The 25,091-nt window shown below is 42.8% G+C and overlaps 1 protein-coding gene across 1 annotated transcript in view; it reads left to right on the forward strand.

The window, feature by feature from the left end:
* The window catches only part of LOC103813714 (sucrase-isomaltase, intestinal-like), a 62,227-nt gene that overhangs the window by 11,917 nt on the left and 25,219 nt on the right, over window positions 1–25,091 (forward strand). The window contains exons 5-12 of the mRNA XM_050985799.1: window positions 3,797–3,965; window positions 4,584–4,680; window positions 5,686–5,798; window positions 14,441–14,566; window positions 15,537–15,668; window positions 21,354–21,467; window positions 21,578–21,694; window positions 21,773–21,857. Of these exons, the coding sequence (XP_050841756.1) occupies window positions 3,797–3,965; window positions 4,584–4,680; window positions 5,686–5,798; window positions 14,441–14,566; window positions 15,537–15,668; window positions 21,354–21,467; window positions 21,578–21,694; window positions 21,773–21,857 (953 nt within the window). The remainder of the gene's footprint in view (window positions 1–3,796; window positions 3,966–4,583; window positions 4,681–5,685; window positions 5,799–14,440; window positions 14,567–15,536; window positions 15,669–21,353; window positions 21,468–21,577; window positions 21,695–21,772; window positions 21,858–25,091) is intronic.

The following is a 25,091-nucleotide window of genomic DNA, read 5'->3' on the forward strand; positions in this document are numbered from 1 at the left end:
CAAAACCAGCAGTCAGTGAAAGTATTTTTTAGCAATCTGAGATTTGGGCTCCTTAGGTGATGCTTCTCAGCAGCTCCAGTGTGTTTAGTCAATCAGTATATTTGAGGTTCATTTGAAAATAGGGTGTGTACTCCTCACTCCCTAAGCTAAAGCACTTTATGGGCAGCCTGTGCATACTATGGTAGCCCAGGCCCTCTGAAAGGCTGTGCCCAAGTTTTGCCAGGAGGCTTAGACTCCCTTTTTGGATAGCTGTGGGAAGTTACAACTAAATTTGCACAGAGATAATATATGGGGTGGTCTGGGGGCCAAGAAAAGCAGATGTTATAGAGGACGTTTTCTCCTAGTGACTGAGTGGACCAGTTGTTTACAGCTTCAAATAATGAGCTCAATTCTCCAGGATTCATTGCAACAGGAAGAAAAAAAAAAAAGACCAAGCCTCTTCCAACTTAAAATTATTTTTGAATGTCCAGACAATGCACAATGCCTGTCCTAATGATGTATCATATCTGTGCCCCAAGTCTCCTCATTCTGGAGGTTTTGTAAGACCTCCTTTAGAGGTGCCATCAGCTGGTTGCTCACGGCAGGTGAATCAGTGCTTTGAGCCACGGCACACACTGCAGCCATGGGCCTCCAAAAAACCTCAACAAGGTGGTTGTTCAGAGAGGTAAATCATCTTGTCCGGTCCGTATTACAAAGGACTGATGACTGCACTCCTGAAAACTGTCTTGTAGAGCCTTTTAGTCATCCCCCTCAAACATTGTGACAATGTTAGTCATGAACTACACCTTCAACATGAGCAGGATGTTTTATATATCTGCCTACTCACCTTCCTTTAATACTGCTTCCTTGGTCCACTCCAGTTATGTTTCATCCTGATAGCCAGTGGCTTCACTGCTGGTGTGAGACTAGTTCCCTTGCTGGCCAAAAATGTTAATTTTTACAGAGACCTTTTCAATCCGACTCATTCTTTTTTTTCCTGATGAGAAAAAAATTAGAGAGGTTTACTTTTTAGTATAGTGCACTGTGTATGGAAGAAAAGAGCAGCTTTTATCAATCAGACTCCTTGGACAGGTGACAGCTGACTGTTCAAAGACAATGGGCCAGGCAGATGTCTGGGGAGGCTGGTTTGTATTTCCATAGGCAGGAGTGCTCCTACCACAGACGCACTAACAGCTTAAGACTTTCAGCAGTAAATGTGACTGCAGCTATTACCTCTTGTGCAAAAAGAAGGGTTCTTGTCCTTACAGACTTTGCCTTGTCTAACTTCTAGCAGGGGTTGCATTTTTGACAGTGAGCAACTGTTCAGCTGTGTTTTTTTACATTTTTAAGACCCTTTCTGTTGTCCATCACAGTGGTTTTATGGTTCATAGGACTCTTGGAGGAGAATTACGCAAATTCCTGCAAATATGATGTCATTTTATGCTCCCTCCTGTTTTGTTCCTCCTATCTGCTTTAAACCAGCAGAAGGGAAGGTGGGAGAAATATGACATTTTCTTTTATTGTATCCAAGATTTTAAGGAATGGCATATTTTTTTTCCTTTAAGTGATTGCTCCTTGCCAACACTACATGAGCAAACTCATAAAGTAGCACAACAGCTACCATAGTGTGCTGGAGAGCACAAGGACTCAGGAAGATGTTTGGAATGAAGGCAGAGAATAGTGCCAGGAGAAAACCTGTTCATGCTTTCCTTCAAATGGAGATGACATAATGATGCCCAGAAAAAAAGAAAGTCATTACCAGCCTTTTAATGTCATGGTTAGTGCTATATTTAGTGCATACTTATGCTGGCATGCAGAGGTCTAGGGAAAGATAAGGAGGATGGGGAGCTGTGCTGGTGGGGGTGGCAGCCCCCAGGGAGCTGAGCCACGGAGGGGTGCAGAGCAGGGCACTGTTATGGCAATGTCATGCAGAGGTAGAGTTGCCTGAAGGAATGCATGAGTCATAAACCAGTTTCTCCACAACATGAAAAGATATGGTGGGGCAGAAGGCTTGTTCCTAGGGTTGTCATTTGCACCACCCCAGTGACCCTCCTGGTCAGGAAGGGGACTCGCTGAGCTGAAGTAATACTTTAATGAAGTAATACTTTAATGCCATGGTAACATTAAGAGTTCTCATGATAGGAAATGTCCATGCTATGATGTGGGTACCACAAATATCCAAAGCCTCATGTCCTCTGAACAGACATCATGGGGAGAGCTCAATGACTTGGGACAGATATTCAAACTTTTTGAAAACATTTCCCTTCTGGCATAGTTTGAGGTTTTCTTATCCCTCTGGTCTGCTCAGAGCAGTGACCCTTCCTGTCTTGGCGCAGAGCAGAGCTGTGTGACAGTTTTCCTTTAGGCAGGAGCCCATCTCTATTCCTGCACAGCAACTGCTTCTTGCAGAAAGGCCTTTATTTGTCAAGGACTGGATCTAATTCTCAGGGATGTTTTGCATGCATAACCCTCCCAAAAGAAAATAGTTTTATTCAGTACTGCATGTAGGTGGAGATGATGGAAAGGAGGGAGGGAGGGGTTCCTGCTGGTAAAAAAACCAAATCAAGAGTTTTATACAAATTCTTACTTCTTCTGCTTGTAGGAAAGGACAAAAAGACTTTTAAAAAACCACACAGACCCTTTAGTACCTGTGTGTGACTTTGGATTTGTCTAGGAAAATTCAGGGATATTTTGTGCCTGAGTTTTGCATGGAGAGGCAAGGTAGTGCCTTAAGCATCCCCAAGAGCAGCCACCCTTGCAGCCTCATGGGGAGAGCCCACCAGTGTGGTGGGAGCAGTGGTGCCCTCCCACTCCTGCCAGCAGCAGGGACTTGTCCCCAGGAAGGGGTGCTGGTGGCACAGGGGGCAGGGCACTCACCAGAGTGCTGTCCTCATGAGGGTAGAGCTGCTCCCCACCAACACAACCCGTCTCCCATTTCTGTGATTTACCAGTCAATTTGATCAACCATTTAATTTTGTCAAAATCATTGACAGAAGAACATTAAAAGGAGAGTTATGCCACTTCTGTGCTCTATGGCTTGGGCTCATTTATTTTAATTAGCTGTAACAAATTCATGGTTAAACAAGGCTCGAGAGGGTGCTATCTAAATGAGCTACTCATGGCATACACATGACCATTAACAAAACACTTCTCCACAGCTTGACTATGTTCTCCCCCATCTAACTTGCAGCTCATTATAGCTCTAGAGATAGGAAACAGAATGTAGCACCTAATTAAAATGTGAGCCTGTGTCCACAGATGATTCAATAGAAATAAATGCATTAAGCTAGTGAGAGAAGCAGGAGAGAGTCATCACAATAAAAACATCTTGTTCAAGCAGAGTCTGGAGAAAATGATACCTCTATTTTAGACACCTGCATGAAGTTGGGGGTATTTGGATCCTGATACAGCAAAATATTAAAAAAAGCTGATAAAATGTCTGTTGTTCTCATTAAGTATTCTGAACTCCACTGTGTAATAACAATTTTTAGCCTTTCACGTTGGTTGTCATAGAAATGGCATAAGCAACCACTTATTTTGATAATAGATTTATAGTCTGTCTTCTGTTTTAGTTGCTCTTTTCAAAAATTATATTGATGCATTTTTTTTTTGCATAAGTAGATGAGATATCTTCAACCATTGCAAGATGAATTTAATGTGTTAGGTTAAGCACCTTGGACGCATGCATAGAATTTAATGAATTTTTAATACAGTTATTCTCCAAAATACATACAAAGTATAAATAGCCAGACATGAACTTAAAATAATACCTTCCAAAGAGAAACAAACTAATCCTGTCTCCCTCTGTTTGTCACAGGTGGGACAGTCCCCTGGTTGATCTGTTTTTCTCCAACCAGTTCCTTCAGATCACCACCACTGTGCCATCCACTTCGGTGTATGGGTTTGGTGAACATGAGCACCCGACCTTCAAGCACAACATGAACTTCGTTACCTATGGCATGTACTCCAGGGACCAGGCACCAACGGTAATTCACTCTGCAACACTTTGTCCTAGCTTGTGTCACCAAAAGGAGGTGACTAACATGGCATGTCACAAGCTTTGCAGGTATCATCAGTTTTAATTAAAGACTAAGCCATGGATGTTTTGAGGGAACTTTGAAACCTTTTATCAGAACCTTTCTCACGGTGCAGTTTTCAAGAAAAAGCATATTGTGTGCCAAGATCCTGGTTCAAGAGAGCTTTGCATTTCATGCTTGGATCAATCCCTGTTCATCCAAACAAGCTGGACTCCAGCGGGACTCCAGCAGGACTCATTAGATATTTGGCTGAACTGGAGTCGGTGGTTGATGAGTCTGTTTTAACTAGAAAAGTGATTCTTACTCATGCCACTTTGAAGGGTTTAGCAGAATATCAAAGGTTTAACTGGGAAAGACTAAAAAATTCCATTGTGATAAGGCAGAAAAAAACCCCTCTCTTTTCAGTCAATTTGACTTTACACCAATTTAGGTGAAAAAGTCCCCCACATTTCAAAATAAGTCTCTAACTATGAATGAATTTATTTCCTTGTCTGTGCATATGTATCTACTTGACAAAAGCTATGAAAAATAGCAAAGTCAAGTCATACTTCATGTGTTATGTTTCAGTCATTTGCCAACCTCTATGGAGTTCACCCTTTCTACATGTGTGTAGAACCAGACTCCAATGCCCATGGTGTTCTCCTTCTGAACTCCAACGCACAAGGTAAAAAGATATATGGATTCCCTATATGGTCTGCATATAGAAATGTGATAGATTAGTAAGTATAAAATACTGTTTTACTGACTTCTTTTTCAGTCATACAAAATATGAGTGACTGTGCAGTTAACTAAGCTTCCAGGACTAATAGATTTTTCAAAAGTATTTCAGTAGAATTAATTTTTAACAAGGAATTTGGGCATTTTTAGGCATTTTCAGGGAAAATGCATTCTTACCTTTTTAATGAAAATAAATGCAAATAGAGGGAAAGAAGAAGGTGGAAGAAATTTCCTCTGAGATTGGCATAACAAAGTCAAATCAGTTTAGGTTAGTTCTATATTCTGTCTTTAGAGAATAGTTTTGTATGTTGCCATGGTCACCTTACTGCATTAATCTAGTGGTATAATTTCAGAAAAGGGGAATCTTCACTTAGTCTATAAAATCAGTTTCCCCTGGCAGACAATGGCTTTCAATAAGATTAAAATAGCATAGAGGAACCCTAAACACAACTTGTTGATCCTTTGTATAAATATGAAACTGACACCAATGGATCTATACAATCTACTCTGTGTGGGTTTCTGTGATTTATTGCTGCACTGTGCCAATCTGAAAGCAGAGATTACAGAAACACTGGGCCTGCCTACCTTCAGGTCCTGTTTGCTCATCCACAGAAGAGCCCAGGGTGCACACACCTAGGATGGATAGGATAGGATAGAATAGAATATTTCAGTTGGAAGGGACATAAAACATACTTCTAGTACAACTGCCTGAGCACTTCAAGGCTGATGAAAAGCTAAACATGTTGTTAAGGCATTGTACAAATGCCTCTTACACGCTGACGTGCTCGGGGCATCAACAACATCTCTAGGAAGCCTGTTGTAGCATTTACCCACCCTCAGTAAAGAAATGCCTCCTGATGTTGAGTCTCAACCTCCCCTGATGCATTATTGACCTATTCCTATGTATAGTGCAGAGTTGGTTTGTGCTGAGGGCCTTTTTTTCCCCTTTTAGATGTTACTCTGTCTCCAAACCCATCTTTAACTTTCCGCACTATTGGAGGGATCCTTGACTTCTATCTCTTCATGGGACCAACTCCTGAGAACGTGGTTCAGCAGTACACTGAGGTCAGTAGAAAAGTGCATCTGGCACATGGAGCAGTGCCTTGTAACACAGTCCTGTCATTGTCTGGTAGTATCAGTGGGTAGTGCAGGCAGAGCTTTATGCTGATCCATTTGTACAAAGCTGCAGCTTCAGATCCATGGGAAAGCTGGCGTGTGTTCGAGCATCTGTGAACAGTCTGTCTGAGTGTCACAGGCAGGCTGGCTGTTCAGGGCACATCTCCAGCCTCTCCTGCAATATGTCAGGATGGGATGCAGGAGTGCACTAAGGGGATGCAATGATTAGAAAGATATCTGTCTAAGCTTACTCCTCTCTGAGCCATCACAGTTTTATACTCTTTGCTCTATGACATGACTGCATTTTGACACTGCTGGCCAAGTAAACAAACTAGGTAGAGCACAGATGGGAATGTTTGGGAACTTTACATATGCTGGATTTCAGAGATATTGAATGGACTTTGAAGACTTCAAGCCTTTATTTGCCAATGGAATTGCTTGCTGATTTTGGAGCCATCAGGCCGGTTTTTACTAATGAAAACCCATATAATTGCATTGGAGAGCATGGATGTGTAACACTGCATTTACTGCTGTCTCACAGAGTGTAACTGCTTGCTATCCAATTGCCCAGTGTTTTCCAGAGAACTGAGAGTACACATGCCAGTGACTGATTTGGAAGTGTACATGCAATTCTAATTTAGTGAGGACTGTGCAGAAAAAAGTAGCAAATAGTGTTTTTCCTGGTCACCAAATGATGCTTCAACTGAATGGATGCTTGAACTGAAAGGCAATGATGCATTTCCACAGAAAATTGCAACCTCAGATGCAAGCTGTGTGTGTAAGGAAATCAGTCCCAAGCCTAAAGAGTGTGGAGCAAAGCTGGACTAAGGATTTTACTGTGAGAAGGGGGGGTTGCTGTGCAGACTGTGAGTATTAGGCTGCAATTATCCTTCCCTGAGGAAGGCTGAACAGGGTGGGATATCCCAGAGCCAGGCACTCAGAACTCATAGCAAGATGTGCATGTACTCTGCCTTTCCCCATGCCACCCCTCAAAGGGGCCTGAGCTCTGATCTTCGGCAAACATTTTGTCTTTCTTGGCTTTTTAAAGCCTCCATATCCTATGCTTGCCTTTTTTTAAAGTGCCTGTATGGGAACAGAAATATTGTGGTTTAGGGCAAGGGAAAAAAGAGGATTTAACCCAGAAGGAAAGTGTTTCTGTGATCTGGTTTGAAGGAAGGGATAAGACTTGCTCATGCTGCTGTTTTGGGAAGGCTGGAGCTTCCCTGGGGTGGGCTCTGCTTGACCTTCCTTTTCCAAGGAGAAGTTCAGGTGCTACCTCCCAGAGAGGAGGGAGGCTGATGGTGCTCCTCCATGTCCTGGAGAAGGAGCTCTGTTGCTTGGAGGTTTCCAGCTCCCTCTGCACATCATCCCCACCCGTTGTCTGCCATGGTTTAACCCCAGCTGGCAGCTCAGCCCCACACAGCCACTCGCTCACGCCCCCCCAGTGGGGTGGGGGAGAGAATCCAAAGGGTAAAAGTGAGAAAATTCGTGGGTTGAGATAAAGACAGTTTAATGGGTAAAGCAAAACTGTGCACACAAGCAAAGCAAAACAAGGCATTCATTCACCAGTTCCCAGGAGCAGGAGGGTGTTTAGACACCCCCAGGAATTGGGGGAATGGCTGAACATGTGACTGTTACTGGGAAAGACAAATGCCATCACTCTGAATATCCAACTCCCCCTTCCTCTTCCCCCATATTTATGTGCTGAGCATGAAGCCATTTGATATGGAATATCCCTTGGGCCAGCTGGGCTCAGCTGTCCTGGCTGTGCCTCCTCCCAGCTCCTTGTCTACCCCCAGCCTCCTCACTGGTGGTGTGGACTATGGGGCAAAGAAGGCCTTGACACTGTATGAGCACTGCTCAGCAAAAGCAAATATATCCCTGAATTCCAAAACACAACCCATTCCAGTCACTATAAAGAAAATTAACTGTATCCCAGACCAGACCAGCACACACTATCTCTGATGCCAGTGCCACAGACCAGCAAGCAAGCTGGGATTTTACACGTGGGTAATAAAACCGGAGGGGGGGGGGGGCGGGGAAGAAGGGGGAAAAAAAGTAAAACAACTCTCCCCCAGGCTGGAGCTTTGATCCCCATTTCAAGGGAGTTAGTGCAGCAGTACTATGGAAAGCAGTACTATGGAAATTAGAGCCACGCCTGTTCCTTTTTAAACTCTTTTGCTGGTGTTTGAAGGCAGCATTTCTGTGGCTTAGCAGGTGGTCAGCGTCTGAAAATAAAATGAGAGAGTTCTCACTCTCCAGCTGATGGGTAGTGGCAGCTCACTTTCCACCCCTGTCTCTGGAAATGGAGCTGGAGCAAAGAAAACAAGGTAAAGGAGAACAGTGGGCGTCTCCTAATGAGACATGTCACATGCCAGGACAAAAAAATCCTGTTCTGTATTCTCTGAGCTTGTGCTCAACTCTCTAGGGAGTCTTAAAGAATGCATGTTAGTAATTTCAATGTGAAATAATAACTTCTTCAGTAAACATCCTGAAATTCCAAGGTCAAAAATGTTACAATTACCATATTATTAGTCTCTAGGGTAATAATTTGGCTTTTATGTACAAGATATGTGGGAAGGTGAAGGAGACAGAAAAGACTTTATTTTTCAATTGTCTTTTCTGTCACACTGAGAGGATTTTCCCTGTGCAGTCATTGCCATGCTGTAGGGAAAGAAAAGGGGTAGAAAGGAGAATTGTGACTGATGTCTGCAAGGCAGTGCTCAGCAGCATGGCTCAGCTCTGAGCTATTTGCATGGGTCTCCTCTGTGAATTGGTGTTTTGGGAGCTCCTGGCTGCAGGGGCCCCTGGTGGGACCAGGTTGCACTGCTGCAGAGCTTCTCAGTGAAATAGCACCTGCCTCCCTCCTGAGCAAGTCTGCCCCAGTCACTGCTTTTTGCAGGGACCACTCATTTTATCTCTCTGGGATGGCCCCACTGGTGTGGCCCAGTGGCCAGGTGCCAGCGGGTGCACAGCTGGAGAGAGCAAGGGAGCTGTTTCCAGAGCAAAGTGCTTTACACCTTTCTCAAATGTTTTGTGCCGTTGCCTGCAGTGCCACTTCAGGATCTGAGCCTCCTCTCTGCCCCTGCTATGCTTGTTTCTGTGAGAGGTTTCGGAGCTTAGTTCTGCTCTGTGCTTTCATGTGGCTCCTTCCAAACCAGTGAGTTAGGACAGCTTTGTAACAAAGCTCTGTATTTTGCCTCTGGTGTATGCAAGATTTCCCCACACACCTCTCCAGGCTGTCATCAGCACCCAGGGTGGACCACAGGCAAAAGCCAGAGCTGGTGGGTCCAGGCTATGCCAAGAGCAGGGCTCTTGGCTCTCTGTGTGGTGATCAGGGTTGATTGCAGCTGCCCTGGCAGAGTCACCAGCCTCTCTGCATCCTTGGAGTGAGGACAGCAAAAGCTGTGGTGGCCCAGGGTGCCAGCCTGGCTAAAGATAATCTGCTTTAAATGGGCTCCAAGAGTGAGGCAAGGTGTGAGAAGGGAGCAGAGGGTGAATGCTGGTACCTCTGTTCCTCTGCTGTGTGCTGCATGGAGCAGAGGTGAGCTGTAGGATGCATCCTGCCCGTGGCACCTGAGTGCTACAGCAGTGGCAGCAGCTATAGGGTATGTGCTGGGCATGGTCCCATGGGGAGGAGCAGCCTCCAGCCTGATTTTTCTGCTCCCTCCTGTCCCTGAGCCCAACTGTGTGACATCTAAGACATCTAAGATTGTCCTGTACAGCTCTCTCTATATGACAGTGATCACATTTTTTTCCTACTGCAGAAGAGGTCTAGTGTGCAGAACAGTTATGTAACACAAATCTCACTTTTAACAGCAAACACCTCCATTTGCAGGAGGGTGAGAAAAAGCAGTAACAAGCTAAAGAGTTCAGGCACTGACCTGAGCCTGGCTGAGGCTCTGCAGTCACACCTAATACCAGGCCAATATTGCCAAGACCACTGGTGGCCTTCCAGAACAGACCAACAGTGCACAACAGTGTGTGAGCTCCATAACAAGATTCTCAGGAATGTTAGGGTTTAAAAATCAGATATTTAATAGCTCTTGGGTAAAGGCCATGAATTTGTTATTTTATCACAAATTATCCAATAACAAGCTGTAAGTGAGCATACTGTAAGTCTCCTGATTCTGTTTGGAGAGAAAATTGCTGATTTGCTTCCTCCTTACAGAACTGTGGGCTAGTAAGGGACCTCAGAGGTCTCTAGTCCACTCTCCTGTTGGAGGGGTAACATAGGGAACCTGCTAGGACATAGATCTTATCACAGATGGTTCAGTGAGAGTCTTGGAGCTGAATTCCCCAAGAAGAAAGAAACAGCTGGTAATTGTTTTGTGCAGCAAAAACCAAGATTTGAAGACATTGGTATTGAAAATCCTGAAATTTTTTATATTCTGAGGTTGTGAGCATCTTCTTTATGGTTCAGCAGCTGCAGGGCCTTTCTTTTTGCTCTCCTAAATCAAAGCTTAGCTTCTGTTAACAGAGTTTGCGTGAAGGTTACCCTCTAACTGCATGGGTGCCCACAGCACTCAGCTGCTTGCCTTAGTCATAGCAGATGAGCTGGATACAGATATGTGGGCCATAGGAACACCTGTGCAATTTAGCCATTGTGTATTTAGCCATACAGAAACACTAAACCCAGAGCATTAGCCCACTTGGGTTTTACAGTTTTCTCCTATAACTCCTCTTTGAAGAAAGGGAGTTGAAGCAAATATCAAGCTTCAGAAATCATTTTGTTAGGCTAATTAGGGTGTAAGATTAGCAATCTGCATTGCAGGAACTCTCAGCTCCTTTGTGAGCACAGGAAAGTGTACCTCTCTCCAGCCTCTGTGATACATAGGCATAACTCTGCAGCTGTCTCTCTCATCAGTGTCTTTGGTCATAGTGTTAACAGAACAGGATCCTGATTTACTCTACAGAATTCATAACCTAATACATATCATTGATGCTCATATTAATAACATTATTTGTCCAATAATCCAACACAGGGAGAATGAATACAGATCACTTGCTCCCCAGACACAGATTTTATCTTTTAGATATACTTGTTTCCACTGAACTTCATTCTTACCAGAAGATGCTTCCAGGGTCTCAAGTGGCTCTGAAAGAAGTGAAAAAAAAAATACACATAATGCTAAGTTATGTAAACATGCAAAAACTAACAGTGAATTTATTAAACACCAGGAGTTATTTAAGAAACAAGTTCAGGAAGAATTCTGGAAGAGAAAATAGGATCTTTTGTTTTTTCTGGTTCTGCACTACCATATCTTTGTGCTTTCCCCCCCCCTTCATTTTGGATACTCCATATGTTTGCTGTTTGTATGTTTACCTCCCTCAGTTCCCCTGCCATACCCCATCTACCTTTTCTGATTCTATGGGAGTCAGTTTTGCCATGCAGGCTTTCTCTGGCTGCTGCACTTTCTGATCATTTGTATGCAGAATGCAATCTGTATGAATTAACTAGATCCTAAATATATATCAAATCCAACTTGAGTCTTCAGGTTTGCAAAATTACATTCCTGCCTCTGCTGATCCATCTGTGAGTGGGTACCATATGTCAGTTACTTTATCAGGAAGCTTCAGGGGGATCCATTAGAGAGAGTCCACAGCATAATTAGAAAAAAGAACATTTGTTTTCCCAGCTGCCCTGTTTTCATCCTTCCTCTTCAAATGTTCTGCTGGTTTCAATTAAGCTCACCATAGATGCTCCAGCCTGGTGAACCTAGAGAACTGATTGCTTTAAAAGCTTAATATCTTCCTTGCAAAGTAGATATTTTTCTCTTGGTTCAGCTGTAATCCCAAACTCCTCAAGGGGTGCTGTCACAAGACTGTCTCACTCTGTGATCCAGAATGACACAGCACCATCCCATAAGGTGAGCAGGTGAACCCCAGCAAACCCCAGTGCTGGGAACATGCCCTTTTGGAAGGGCTCTAACTGACACACCAGTGGCTACAGCTCCATCTCCAGCCCTACAGCTCTCTACCTGCATGCTTGATAGGACATGGGGAAGAAGCCAACCCTCATCCAACTCTTGAAATGCTTTGTGTTGGCAATGTCCCAGATTGTTCTCCCCAGGCAGGAGTGACCCGGGGTATCACAGGACCCAGAGCAGAGCTGCTCAGCAATTCCCACTGCCTCTGCCCAGGCTGGTTCCCCCTTTCCCATTTCCCAGCCTGCTTGGGAAGAGGCAGCAGATGCCATGCAGACATCCTGCCAGGGCACAGGGCTCTGCACTGAGCTGCAGGATTAATATTTATCAGCCAGTTTTCCCTATTTCTCTTGTCCAAGATGAGAAGCCTGTGCACAAAGCATTTTATTTCATTAGGGAGTTCTTTTGTTTTGGTCTGTTTTTTTAACCTTGTTTGTAGAGGTCATTCCCTGTTTCCAGTAGAGAAAGCAAGGGCAAAATATGCATCTGCTTTAGGAGCACAAAATAGTGGGTTCACAAAGCTCATCCTGCAGCCTTTTCTGGTCTAAAACAAGCTCTGCTGCCTCCTCACATGAATTTATCCTTAACATGGTGAGTGTGGATATGCCAGAAAAGAAGACTTCTTGCCCTGAGGTTGCCATGCTGTATTGGACACCTTGGTGCTGGCTCACAGGGTGTCTGGGAGATTGTCCTGGGCCATCACACCTCATTCAGATGGTCTGGGTGATCAGAAGTGTCAAGACATCCTGGGAATAAAACTGATGACATGTGCCAGGTGATGGGGTAGCGCCAGGGTAGTTATGCCCATTGGCCTCCCCCTACATGGTAGGCACAACATTTGTTCAGGGCCTGCCCTGGCGAGGGCACAGCACCGTGCAGTGGAAGCTGAGTGCCTCTGTAGCAGGAGCATGCTGCTGAGAGCTGCTCTCACTTCTTCTGAATACCCCAGCCTCCAGCTGAATTGGAGGAGAAGTAGGTGTTGAGGAGGATCAGGAAAGTTAAGTCTGGTGGGACAGGACAAGCAGCAGGTGTATGGAGCAACTGTGCTGATCAGCTGGAGTGTCCCATTAACCTCACCAGTGGTTATGGCCTCCTTATGTTTCTGCTTGTGTGAAACAGCAGCATCCCAACAAGTGAAAGCACACTGTAACCAAATTTGTACTGTTTGGCTGTATGTTCCCGAGCATTTCTTGTTTGGAAGCAATTTACCCTGTGTGTTTCCCAGCTCAGGGGCATTAAAAGCATCCTCAGCTTTTCTCTGCTTCTCTCCCACATGTGGTTTTCTGTCTGATGCACTTTGTACATCCGTGTACTCATGCTCTAAGATGTGATGTATTTTAGAGCAATTTCCAGCTCAGCCTTGCTTTGCCAGGTCAGACTCCTCCTAGAGAAAATCCCATAGGAAGGTGTGCCTTCATGCAATGCATCTCCAGAGAGCTTAGCAATGCAATAGATCCAGACTGCCAGAAGTGCCTTGTTTTATTTATTTGAAGTAGATGGGGTTTAACTGCCAATATGCAAGTTTTGTTGTTTGTCACTTTTCAGCATAATTACCTAACTGTGGAGATCCACAAGGAAATAAGGGAGGGACCATTATTTAGCCAAAGGAGGACAATAGCTGCTGCTGATTAATAAGTCATGGGTGCCTAAGAGCTACTAGATTTTCATGTATTGCCTGCAAAGGTGTTTGAAATACAAAACAAAGGTTAATTTCATTGGATTTAACTGAAGTAAAGATTTCAGGAGATGTGCCCCAGAAAACACTGGTGTGTACTAATGAGACAAAGCCAGATTTCAGCTTATTTGTAGAACAGACACATCGTAATTGCCCACTGCTCATCCCAGGTTACCACAGCAGCTCTCACCAGGGGAAGCAGAGCAGGATGCCTTGCTTCCCTGTGCTCTCAATTGAGTTTCCTCATGCCATTTACAGATGGATTACATTCAGACAGTGGAAATCAAATATTTATAAAATCATATTTAACTCATTACCTTGTGTTTCAGTAAAGAATTTCGGGACCAAACAGTAAGTCTGGCCTTGAAGAGGGTTGTCAGTGCCTGGCAACACAAGGATGTGGGGCAGCAATAACAGTAGTCAGCCATAAGTAATTGAGTTTCATCAGATTGGTGTGTAAATATGATTAAAACTTCAGAGAGCTCAAATAAAGATCAGACTCTTGATAAGTTAGTTCAGCTGGATGTGGCAAGAGAAGTTTGCAAAGCCTATGTTGCTGTATGTGGCTGGAGATTTGCCTTGTGATGACCAAGGGGTTTGTGGACTTTTTGTGGATCGGGTGGCATGAGGCTTCACACTGGATTGCTGCTGGCATGTGCCCTGTAAGTGAGGGCACATGCTGCTGTGCAGAGGCTGAGACCACGTTTAGCCTGGCTTTTATACACTGTGTTTTCCACTGGGGTGTCCTTAGAAATGATGCTGAGTGCTGGTGTTGTTGGAGTCTCTCTGAAGGACAAGGATCCACCAGGAGAAGTGCCAAGCATGCTGTGCCAAGAGCCACTCGGAGAAAGGAATGGGTATTTACTGGGGGTGTGATGCCTGTGCCCTGCCCTTCGCGCTTTAAGTGATCTGTAAGCCTCTCCTGGTGTTTCAGAGTAACTTCTTTTCCTCTCACCCTTGTGTTTCTGTGTTCCTCACTCCTGCTGCAGGCCATTGGACGCCCACACATGCCAGCCTACTGGTCTCTGGGATTCCAGCTCTCCCGCTGGGGCTATAACAGCCTTGATGTTCTCAAGAAAACTGTCGATCGCATGAAGCACTATGACATCCCATATGTAAGTATGAATCTTTCACTGTGTGTGCTAACACTCTGAAGTGAATAAAATTATAATGGAGGAAAAGTAATTATCTTACAAAGAGAATTGTAGAATAAAAGGACATTCATAATCTTATGTAGTGGGTTTGCGTGTAGTATCTTCATAATGCTTAAAAGAACATTTAAAGTGGGCTGTGAACATGATGTTTAAGTGCTGCTGTTGGCTGCACAGCAGGTGATTTTGGTGTGGATTTGCTGTTAGGCAGTATGAGTTGCTAGCATTTTAAAAACAAATAATGAAAACCAAACTTCTGATGCAGATCACTGCAAAATAGTTGCTAAACTAGGGCTTCTATGTTTTCTTGTAGTCTACTGCTAGGATTACAATTACAGTCTCTTAGATTTCATTACATACATTAGTTGCCTTTTAGAAATACCATTGCATGCATTCTGATTTCTGTATCAAATACTTCAGTTATAGAATCATAGAATAGTTGGAGTTGGAAGAGACCATTAAAGGCCATCTAATCCAATCCCTCTGCAATGAGCAGGAGCGTCTTCAATTAAATCAGGCTGCTCAGAGTCCTCCAATCCAACTTAATATTGTTTCTAGGGATGGGGCATTCACCATCTACCTGTGCAATCACCTCATTGGTATTAAAAAATTCCTTCCTTATATCAGTCTGAATCTACCCTCCTTTAGTTTACAGCCATCACCCCTTGTCCTATTGCTACAGACCCTACAAAAAAGTCTAACTCCAGCTTTCCTATAAGCCCCTTCTAGGTATTTAAAGGCTTCAGTAAGTTCTCCCTGGGGCCTTCCCTTCTCCAGGCTGAACAGCCTGTCCTCATAGCAGAGGGGCTCCAGCCCCTCTGATCATTTTTGTGGCCCTCCTCTAGACTTGCTCCAACAGATCCATGTCTTCCCTGTCTGAGAATTCCAGAGCTGGACGAAGTAATAATGTAATTTTTACTTGAAAAATGTTTAGGATGTCCAACATTATGATATTGACTACATGGAACGTCGCCTGGACTTTACCTATGATAAAGTGAATTTTGCTGGTCTGCCAGAGTTCATGAAGGAGATGAAGAAGAACGGAAAGCACAATATTGTGATTCTGGTAAATTAATGGTGTTGCTAATTATTTCTTCTTTTATAAGAACTATTCCCAGCATAGTCTTCAAAGCAGTACCTAGGTGCTAACACATGTTAGATTTTCCATTTTCTCATACATTGAGAAGAGCTGAAGAAAAAGTTCTCACAGATTTAATTTTCAGAAGTGTTGTCTTTATTCGGTGTCTCTCTACCAGTATCATCTCTATACCAAAGCATTAATTCTCTGTAACTTTTTCCCCACTCAGTTATGAGAAATTTTGCCTCTGAGTTGACATTGCTTTCATGCAATTCTTTCCCTGAAATGAACAAATTAATTTAATGCACATACATACCAAAATAGCTGAATAATGGAAAAAATTTCTATTCCTAATTACTCTGGAATATACTAACTACAATTCCTGGTTTTTTGTACTTACTTTTTATCTAAACATAAGTGAATGTCAGAGATAATCACTTGTATGCAAACTTGTGGGAAATATATGTTGAACCTCTAACCAAAATTGGCATATGGACAAATGAATTTGTTTGGATACAAGTGAAAATTGGAGTTTTCCATCTTCCCCAGTAAATTTTTCCAACAAAATTTGCTGTTTCTCTCCAGTACTTCCCTGTATGTGTCCTTGTGCCAAAATGACTCTGTTACAATAGTTAAGTGAGCACCAATGGTGGTAAGGAAACTAGAGACCAATTTAATAGAAATTTATGTGAAGATGAAAATAAGTTAAGAAATTAAATCAAATCCTTTGATAAATTCACAAGATCTTGCTCTCCAGTGTCCCCCAGCAGCTTAGCAGTAGGAGGGCTGCACTTCCCAGAGCAGCCTGCAATTTGTTCTCCATAACCACTGGGTGCAGGATAAGAGGAAAAGCATTTTAAATTGCAGCAGGACAGATTCAAGGCAAACGTTAGGGTAAAGCTGCCTGACTGCAAGGTGAGCTGAGCTACAGACAGCTGCTGGGGCCAGGGTCCCTCCCCAGGTGGGTGATGTGAGCAGACCCAGCAGATGGATCAGGCATGGCTCAGGCATGGCTGAGCTGACCTGCAGCCACGGGGTGAGGAGGAGGAGACAATCCCACAGGGTTCCTCTCAGCACTTTTTGCTGTAACTGTAGATTGTAATCTGTTTTCTACCTAAGTGGTAAGTTTATATCTTTCATCTGGGTACTATGTTCATTTGGGTACTAATTTGTCTTTACCTCCAACTTCCAGTCTCTCACCCTTCTATTTTCTTTCGTGATTCACTGATTCAAATAAGTGTATTCTCCCTCAGCCTTTCTCTACTAGGTTAATCAAATACATTTACCTGCAATTATATTGATGGCTTATGCTTTTAAGGAGACTAGGATTCAGTTAATCCAAGTGAATCATGATGGACAGGTCACTAATGTTTGGACTCTTAAGTGAAACCAGTCCTTTTTAAATAAGGGCCTTGTTCCTCTTCTTGCTCTGGGAGGCCTGTCAAAGGCTTGTGGAGAGAGAGACTGAACATCAGAGTCCTGAATTTTGATACAGTTGCTCTTTCACTTGTTCTGGTATATCTGGAGTCAAGCAAGAGCTACTGCAGTTTCCTCATCTAAAAATCATATTATCTTTTTAAATAGATAGATTAAGGCAGAAGTGCCTCCTTCCTGTCCTTTTTTCCCCTCACAGTTTGTTGTGAAGTTTAAAACAAGACTGAGGATGATGGACTAGTCAGCACCACAGATAGCTATATCAGTGTTTTCTTTTTAATTGTGTGTTTTTTGATAGTTTCTTTAAAGATACCTTTTATTATTTGCCTAATCTTTCTTTGGTATACTGTAATTTCATTTACTACTAGGACTCTTAAAACCACGCAGCCCAGGTGATCAATTTCATATTGATAATGGAAACAGCAGCATACATACATTGATTGCTGCTTGCATACAGCAGTATATATACAGTGAATGCTGCTTGCTAGCCATTTGTCCCTAAAGATGCTTTCCCCTGAAGGTTTCATTCTAAGAAGCCCGGGGGTGCAGCAGTGAAATCAGTTTTCATCAGTGAAGGTTCAAGGCACAGCGTTGAAATAGTAACAGATTACTAAGTCACTTAGATGGAGAGAAACTTTAAGACAAAAATAGACCCAAATTAAATGGATACATCATTGTAAATAACTAAGCAGTAGTGAGCACATGTGCTGTCAGGACTGATTGCTCTTTCTAACTGTTAGGCACTTTAGGCTCTCTGTAACCTCAATAATGCTCTAAAAATGATCTAATTTCTTAGAGCTGTAACATTAAATACCACATGTCTATTTATTGGTTTATCTCAAAATAATTTGCAAAACATTAATATAGGAGCAAAATACCAGGAGTTTGGGGTAGGTCTTCCTATTTACTCTTGCCTTTCAGTAAATACATGGTAGTCTTTTTCATCACTGTTGGGATGTCTCCAGTTGTTTTGCACTTGCTACTGGGTATGAAGCTACAGGCAAGCAGTCATGGTTTAGTGGCTGAGCTACATTATCTTCTTCCTTATGAGTTTAACTTCAACATTTTTAAAGCCCTTTCAGTTTCTCAGATGGCACATTCTGCAGCAGTGCAGGGAGGTGTTGCTGGATAAATTGGGCTGTTAGACAGATGCAAGGAACAGAGCAACACTTAATACATGCAATGAGCTAATGGGAATCCAGATAGGAAGCCTTTCTTTCATCCTTCCACTAACCTGTAACCAAGGCCTGGCTTCTGCTCTAGTTATTTAGCCAAGCTTGTGAAAAAAGAACAAAAGCTGAGCCAGTCTGTCCTTCATTGTTTAAAAGTTAATGAGAAGTATAGGTTGCACTGGTACTGAAGTTTTCTATTTTCACTTTATTAGAGCTGCTGATATCTCTGTCAAAATCTGTCTGTTAGCATTCTTTAGTGATGTAAAGTATTCCCCTAAGTTGAGTTGGGAGCTGGACCAGTGTGAAGGGTTTCATTCCCAAGTGACAGTGGGTGCAGTCAAGGCAAGTGTAATCCACTTCGATACTGAAAAAACAATTTTCTTTTTAGATTCCTTTTGGGTAGTGACAGTAATGAGTATGTTCCCCAAATACAGCAGATTGTTGCCTTCCTCATGATGATTTCAGGAAATGGGCTCTGACTGCAGCCAGTTAGTGTCATGGAAAACCTCTAGTAAATGGATTTAGGGAATGGGTTCCATCCATCTCATCTCAAGACCACTTTGATCTCAAGCAAAGCACAGATCCTGTCAGTACAGCCAGCAGTACTGACACTGGCAACCTGCCTGAGGATGGCACCCTGAACTCAGTTGTGCCACCATCACTGTGCTTGCTGGTGCCTTACCAGCAGGAGGTCTGCTCCCCATGCTTGCACCCAGTGCTGAGAGCCCTCTGTGACTATGGTCACCTTGAGAGTAGCATGGCTCCATGGCTGGAGCCTCTAAGCGCAGCCCTTCAGCACTTCTCTCTCCTAATCTCTTTTAGAGGCTGCCTCTCTTTAGGGGAAATTGTGACTTTGCATGCCAGCACCTGGTCATTATCATTGCACTAAATAATTGTGCATATTTCAGCTGTGTCAGAACTAATATATTCTTTAGAAACAAAGAAGTTCTAAAGTAACAATGAATACATTGAAAAATTATAAACATTTTTACTAAAGAGGATCTTCAATGAAAGACCTTGTATACTGTCTATTAAGTCACACTAAAAATAGAAACAGCTAGAAATGACATAAGTGACTAAATACTTGAAAGCCAAGAGCAACATGCTCATGATTCAGAATAATGCTTGATATCTTTAACATTTTTAAGTCCAGTTGTGTGAGCTATAGAGCCAAAAATTTCCAGAGATGAGTTTTTATGGATGTGCATCAAAATATATATTTGGGGTGGGGCCACAGGTGGAAGTGCATCAGTCTGGGTATGTGCTGGGGGCTCGCAGGTCTTCAGGCAGTCAGCTGGAGTTAAGGATGCTCAGCACTTCTTCCCAAAAATGCTAAAATGATGAGTGAAGATTTAACAGGCATGAAACTCTTTCCCCACAAACAACCCTTGCAGGCACGGAGAACTTTTGTTTTCTTTAGGACAATACTAAACCTGCATAATGTATTAGATTTATGCTCTGGAACAACCTTTCAGCTGAAGGAAACCATAAGTTTGCATTAGGAGTAGCTAATTAAGCTGACTTCTTCTAGCCTTCATGTCCCTTGAGAGACATCTTTACCACAATTATAAGATAATTATTGCAGATGGACAGTTTTCTCTTTTGCAAAGTTGGACTATTGAACAAGTTAAAAACGTAATGGACACTTATAGTCTGTAAGAAGGTGATGCTAGAGCTAAGTAAATTTAAAAACAATTTTTCAGACTTAAAGTAGGGATTTAGCTGTAGCTTTTGTTGTTGAGGCATGGAAAAATATACTTTCCTCACCACGGCTGTGCTTATCAGAGGACTCACAAGTAAATCAGGCATTTAATTCAGGTATTTAAATGAGATTTAAAACAAGCCTTTAAAGCAACTTACCATTTGGGTTCTGATACTTTTTCCTTTTTAAGACATTTATTAGTTATACTTCTATCACATTTTGATTAAAGTTCACTTAAATTATTGCACAAGCTACAACTGAATGGAAGAATTGTTTCAATAGTGTTTTTCTGCATTGTGTTTCATAACTGAAAGGTTTTGCCTAAAGCAGAATCTGAGGAAGTAAGATTTTCTAAGGGGAAAGTAAAGAATTCCCTTCTAAAATAGCTGCAGTCTTTATGTGTTCTAAAAAAACACAAAGCAGATAGTTGGTTCCAATTAGGGATGTATTGCAAAGTGCACTTACCTCCTTTTGCTTGCAGCTGAATGCTGGGCAGAGTTGCAAAATACCTCTTTACCTCTTCATTCACTGGCATCTCAAAGTATTCCTAATTTTATTACTTCCAGCATGGTGTGTGGGCCTCTATCCTCCCCAGGAGCTGATCAGGCTCTCTTTGTATCAGTGTGGTGGCTACTGATGGTCATCCTGAGGCAGAGAAGTTGTTGGTGTCAATATCAGGGGCAGCAGTGGGAGGTGTGACCACCCCAAGCAGTGGGAAGAGGCGGGAAGGACAAGCTGTGGGGTGTAAAAAGCTGTGCTCTTGGTGCCTGGGCAGAGCAGAGGTGTAAGGCCCCACAGGCAGGTATGAATTGGGGTCTCTGCATCAGACTGGCATAAAACACCCTTGTCCAACATTGGTTTGGAATGGAGGGCTAATGGGGCCCTTTTAAGGTTGGATGTGCCCAGCTTCAAGCCCCTTGAAAAGTTTTAGTTATTCCATCACTGAGCTGTTGGTGCTGAGGCAGCTGGAATACGGATTGCCTTGGAGGAAACCCAGAGGTGCTCAAGTGTGGGAATGTCCAGCATAGCACACAGCCACAGCAGAGACCTTGGTGGGGGGGGGAGTAAAAATCTAGTGCCTGTCTTATAATAATTTGAACATAGAAAGTCTCATAAAAAATAAACACGAGGGTATTTAGTAATTTCACATTGCTTTTGCCTTACACAAGAAATACTCGAGACATATTCTTAATGACTTTTTCTAAATTATGTGCGCTCAACTCTTATTAAATTTTAATGCTGTTTTCTTCCAATATTTTTGCAATCAGCATTAAGATAACATAATCTAAATTTTTCTAAAATATAAAATAGAAGAGTAATTGTTACCTCTGGGATTTCAATAAAGGAAGTGATTGTTCTTTTCAGGACCCTTTCATAACCAAGGATGAGGAGCCAGGCACTTACAGACCTTATGAACTCGGCCAGGAAATGGGAGTGTGGGTGAACAACTCTGATGGTGTGACTCCTGCTGTTGGGCAGGTGGGTTTTTAAATTTTGTGATGCATTTTGTCTAGTGCTGCTTCAAAACAATAAAGCAGCAGTGTAATAGAAATGGGAAAATAACCAGGATTTACGTTTCTAACCTCTAGGCTTGGCCTCCTGGAGATTCTGTGTTTCCTGACTACACCAACCCCAGGACAGTGGAATGGTGGACCCAATTGTGTCTAGAGTTCAAGGATGTCCTTGACTATGATGGCATCTGGATTGTATGTCTCATTATATCTGCCCTTCCTTCTTTAAAAAAAAGAAAATGAAGATTTTCACATGTCTAACTCTCTTTAAAGGATATGAACGAACCATCCAATTTCATGAGAGGCCAGATACCTGGATGTGCTGACACTGAAATCAATAACCCTCCTTTCATTCCTAGTAAGTATAATAGTATAACTTCATTGTCACGAATTATTTATTAATATTATATTTTTATTTCTATATTATATTAATTATATTGATTATATTATAATATTAATATTATCATTTCATTGTGGGGTTTTTGTTTGGTTTTTCTTTTTTGTTTTCTTGTTTGTTTTGTTTTAAACCTGGATAGGCTATATTTTAGGGGGGAAAAAAATTCCATTCTATGATTTTCCATCTTTTCCTGCCTGTTCTGTATGTTCAATTACATATTTGTTCAAGACTCCAGTGGCTCAGCTATCATGGAGTATCAAAAACAATCACTTTCCTCAGTCCAAGGTTCTGCCTCATAACAGGACTAGAAAAATGACCTTTCCTGCCATTCTCTGAGTAACTGGTCCACATCAGAAAAAGGGCAAGATCCCTATATACTGTAACTCAGCTACAGACTTATGAAGTAACCCTTGCCACTGCTAGTCTCAGAGATGGGCAGTCTCTGCCTTCTCACAAACTATGACAAGGGAGATGGTGCCTTAGTTCAATATATTTCCTTTCTCTTTGGAAGAAATTTTCACTGTGTTACTAGAAACGGGCTAAAAATAAGTTTTAAAATGTCTAAGCCTATGGGAAACTTACAGGAATGGGAAAGTCTCTTCCAGTAGCTGAGTTAATGATATGCTCATTCTTCCCCAGGAGGCCATGAGTACCTATGATTATTGCCAGTGGTGTGGCAGTTAATCCAGCCAACATTTCCCCAGGAAAGCCCAGCTGCCTGAGCAATGTTAACATGCAGTAGGAAGCTGATACATGAGGGTTGGATTATTGGCAGTGGAGTACTGGAAATGTCCCCTTTTCCCCTTCAGGCTTTTGTACTCTCATGAGAATTCTAAATTTTCTTTATTAAATGGCAATTTTTTACAATTTTTTTTTTACTTTGAATATAAGAGAAACATAAGCATAACAAAAAGATGACAAAATATTAGAAAGAGATTGAAAACGTTTAAAAGCAGGAGAGCTTTTAATGATGATTTTGTTGTTTGCTCTCTTTGTGGGGTAACCACTGCATACGTACCCTGTGGGTCTTGACCAAAGCCCAGGAACTGATAAGAATTTCCCCCTTTGCCTTAAATTACCTTATTTTTTTTCAGCCTTCAGAGCTGCATAAGAGATGTGAGACACTGGGTAAACTGGCCAAAAGAGCAGAGTTCTTTTACATCACAAATAGAGGACAGAGAGTGAGCCCAGACAGTGACTTGTGAGCCATGCAGCTGAGCTTTGTGAAGATTAGCATTGACATCTGAGCCACTAGGAGGGACTCAGGCCTGGAGGCCTCCATGCCATGTAAGGACACAGAGATACTGAAGACAGGAGTGTTTTGATCCCAGTTTCTCTGACTTGACTCATGCACATATGCCCCTGCTTCTGCTTGTGGCTAGCAGTGTTAGAATGATATCATGGAATTGTAGATGGGTTTGTGTTAGAAGGGACCTTCAAACCCATCTTGCTCCAGCCCCCATAGCATGGGCAGGGACACCAGGCCAGGTTTCTCAAAACCCTATCCATCCTGGCCTTGAACACTCCCAGGTATGGGGCATCCACAGCTTCTCTGGGCAGCCCGTTTCAGTGTTCCACTACCCTCACAGGAAAGAATTTCTTCCTTGTGTCTAATACAAACCTGTTCTCTTGAAACCATTACCCTCTGTCCTATTGCTCCATGCCCTTTTAAAAAGTCCCTTCCAGGTTTCTTGTGTGTTCAGGTACCAGAAGGCCGCTCTCTCTTCCCAGAGACTTCCCTGATATTGGTCTTCCTTCTGCAGCCAGGAGCCCTAGGAATTACATCCCAACATGTAGGGAATCTATTTTAATCCAGTGTTTAGGGGTTGCTTTTCTATTTCACTTTATAGAATAGGTGCCTGTTCTTAGCTGTCCAAGCCCTTGACTTATGTATCTATGAGAGGTGCCCTAAGCTGTTTAGTCCAGTAAGACATTAGCGCCTTCCTGGGGTTAGCAGAGTTTTGGGAGCTCACTATTGTCTTAGGTGATTTCATCTGTGCAAGTCCCAGTCTCAGAGCCTCAGGCTTTCTGTCAGGGTAGCCTTCAACCTCCTTATCTAAATTTTATAATCACGATTACATGGTTTGAACTTCTGATTTAAGCCAGATGTCCTTCAAATCAATTTTCTATAAAACACTTTATACTGAAGATTAATATGCAATTGTAAAATAATCAGTATTACTGAGGCAGAATACAAAATACTCAGAATAAGAATGAAGCACGAACCTATGATTCATGTGGTAGCATTTTCTCTCCTATCCCACCTTAAATTTATAGGGCTAATAATCAAGACCCACTGGGACATTAAGTGTGACTTTCCTCAGAAACAGTGTCTTCTTCAAAGACACATCGGTCAAAGTTACTTGGAAATTGCCTATAAATTAAGTTTTTTCTGATGTAGATCACCAGCACTGGAGTCTTTGCGTCTAAAGATCCAAACACAAGGATTGTAGCTGTAGTGGCACAGCAGGGCTGAGAGGCTAATGGGGTTTCAGGTGCAGAGAAATCGTGATAATGAACTGCAAGCATACAGGAAGTGTGATTAGGCAGGGAGATTGCTTGTTCATGGAGAAATATTTACAATAGTGCATGCACCTAATTAAGCATGAAAAAAAGATTTTTTGAGAATTCACTTTCTTTTTTATTTTGAGAGAATTTTACAATATTTGCAACTCCATCTCTAAAAATAAATACAACGTTGTCTCAGTTTGAAAGACAGGTGTCTGCTATGGAAGGCAGGAGCCTCCCTCAAGGAAAATGTAAACCCCTTCCCTCCAAATTATTATAATTTTGAAATTAAGGGGCTTTCAGGCAAAGATATGGGAATAGGAATAACAGTTCTTTACTAATATATATAACAAGGCCAATAAAACAACAGCAGCTACAGCATTAACAATAAACAGAGCCAAGAACCCAGTCCCGGCCTTTTGGCCGCCACACTTTCCCCTCTGATGCAGTTCCGGACACGGCCAGCAGGGGCGCTGCTGGCTCCCGGTGGGCGGGGCAGGTGCGGTGATTCCCCCGCGGCTGCAGGGGGCGCTGTGGGGCGGGAGCACACGGTGATAGCGGCTGGGCCCAGACTGGGAGGGATGGAGGAGAGGCTTTGCTCCACAAACCCTGGGGCAGCTGGTCCTGATGCCCCAGCAGGGCTCTCGGAAGCAGCAAGATGTCTCAGCAAGCAGGGAGTGAGTGCAG

Source organism: Serinus canaria, chromosome 1A (assembly GCF_022539315.1).
Source record: "Serinus canaria isolate serCan28SL12 chromosome 1A, serCan2020, whole genome shotgun sequence".
Classification (NCBI taxonomy): Eukaryota; Metazoa; Chordata; class Aves; order Passeriformes; family Fringillidae; genus Serinus; species Serinus canaria.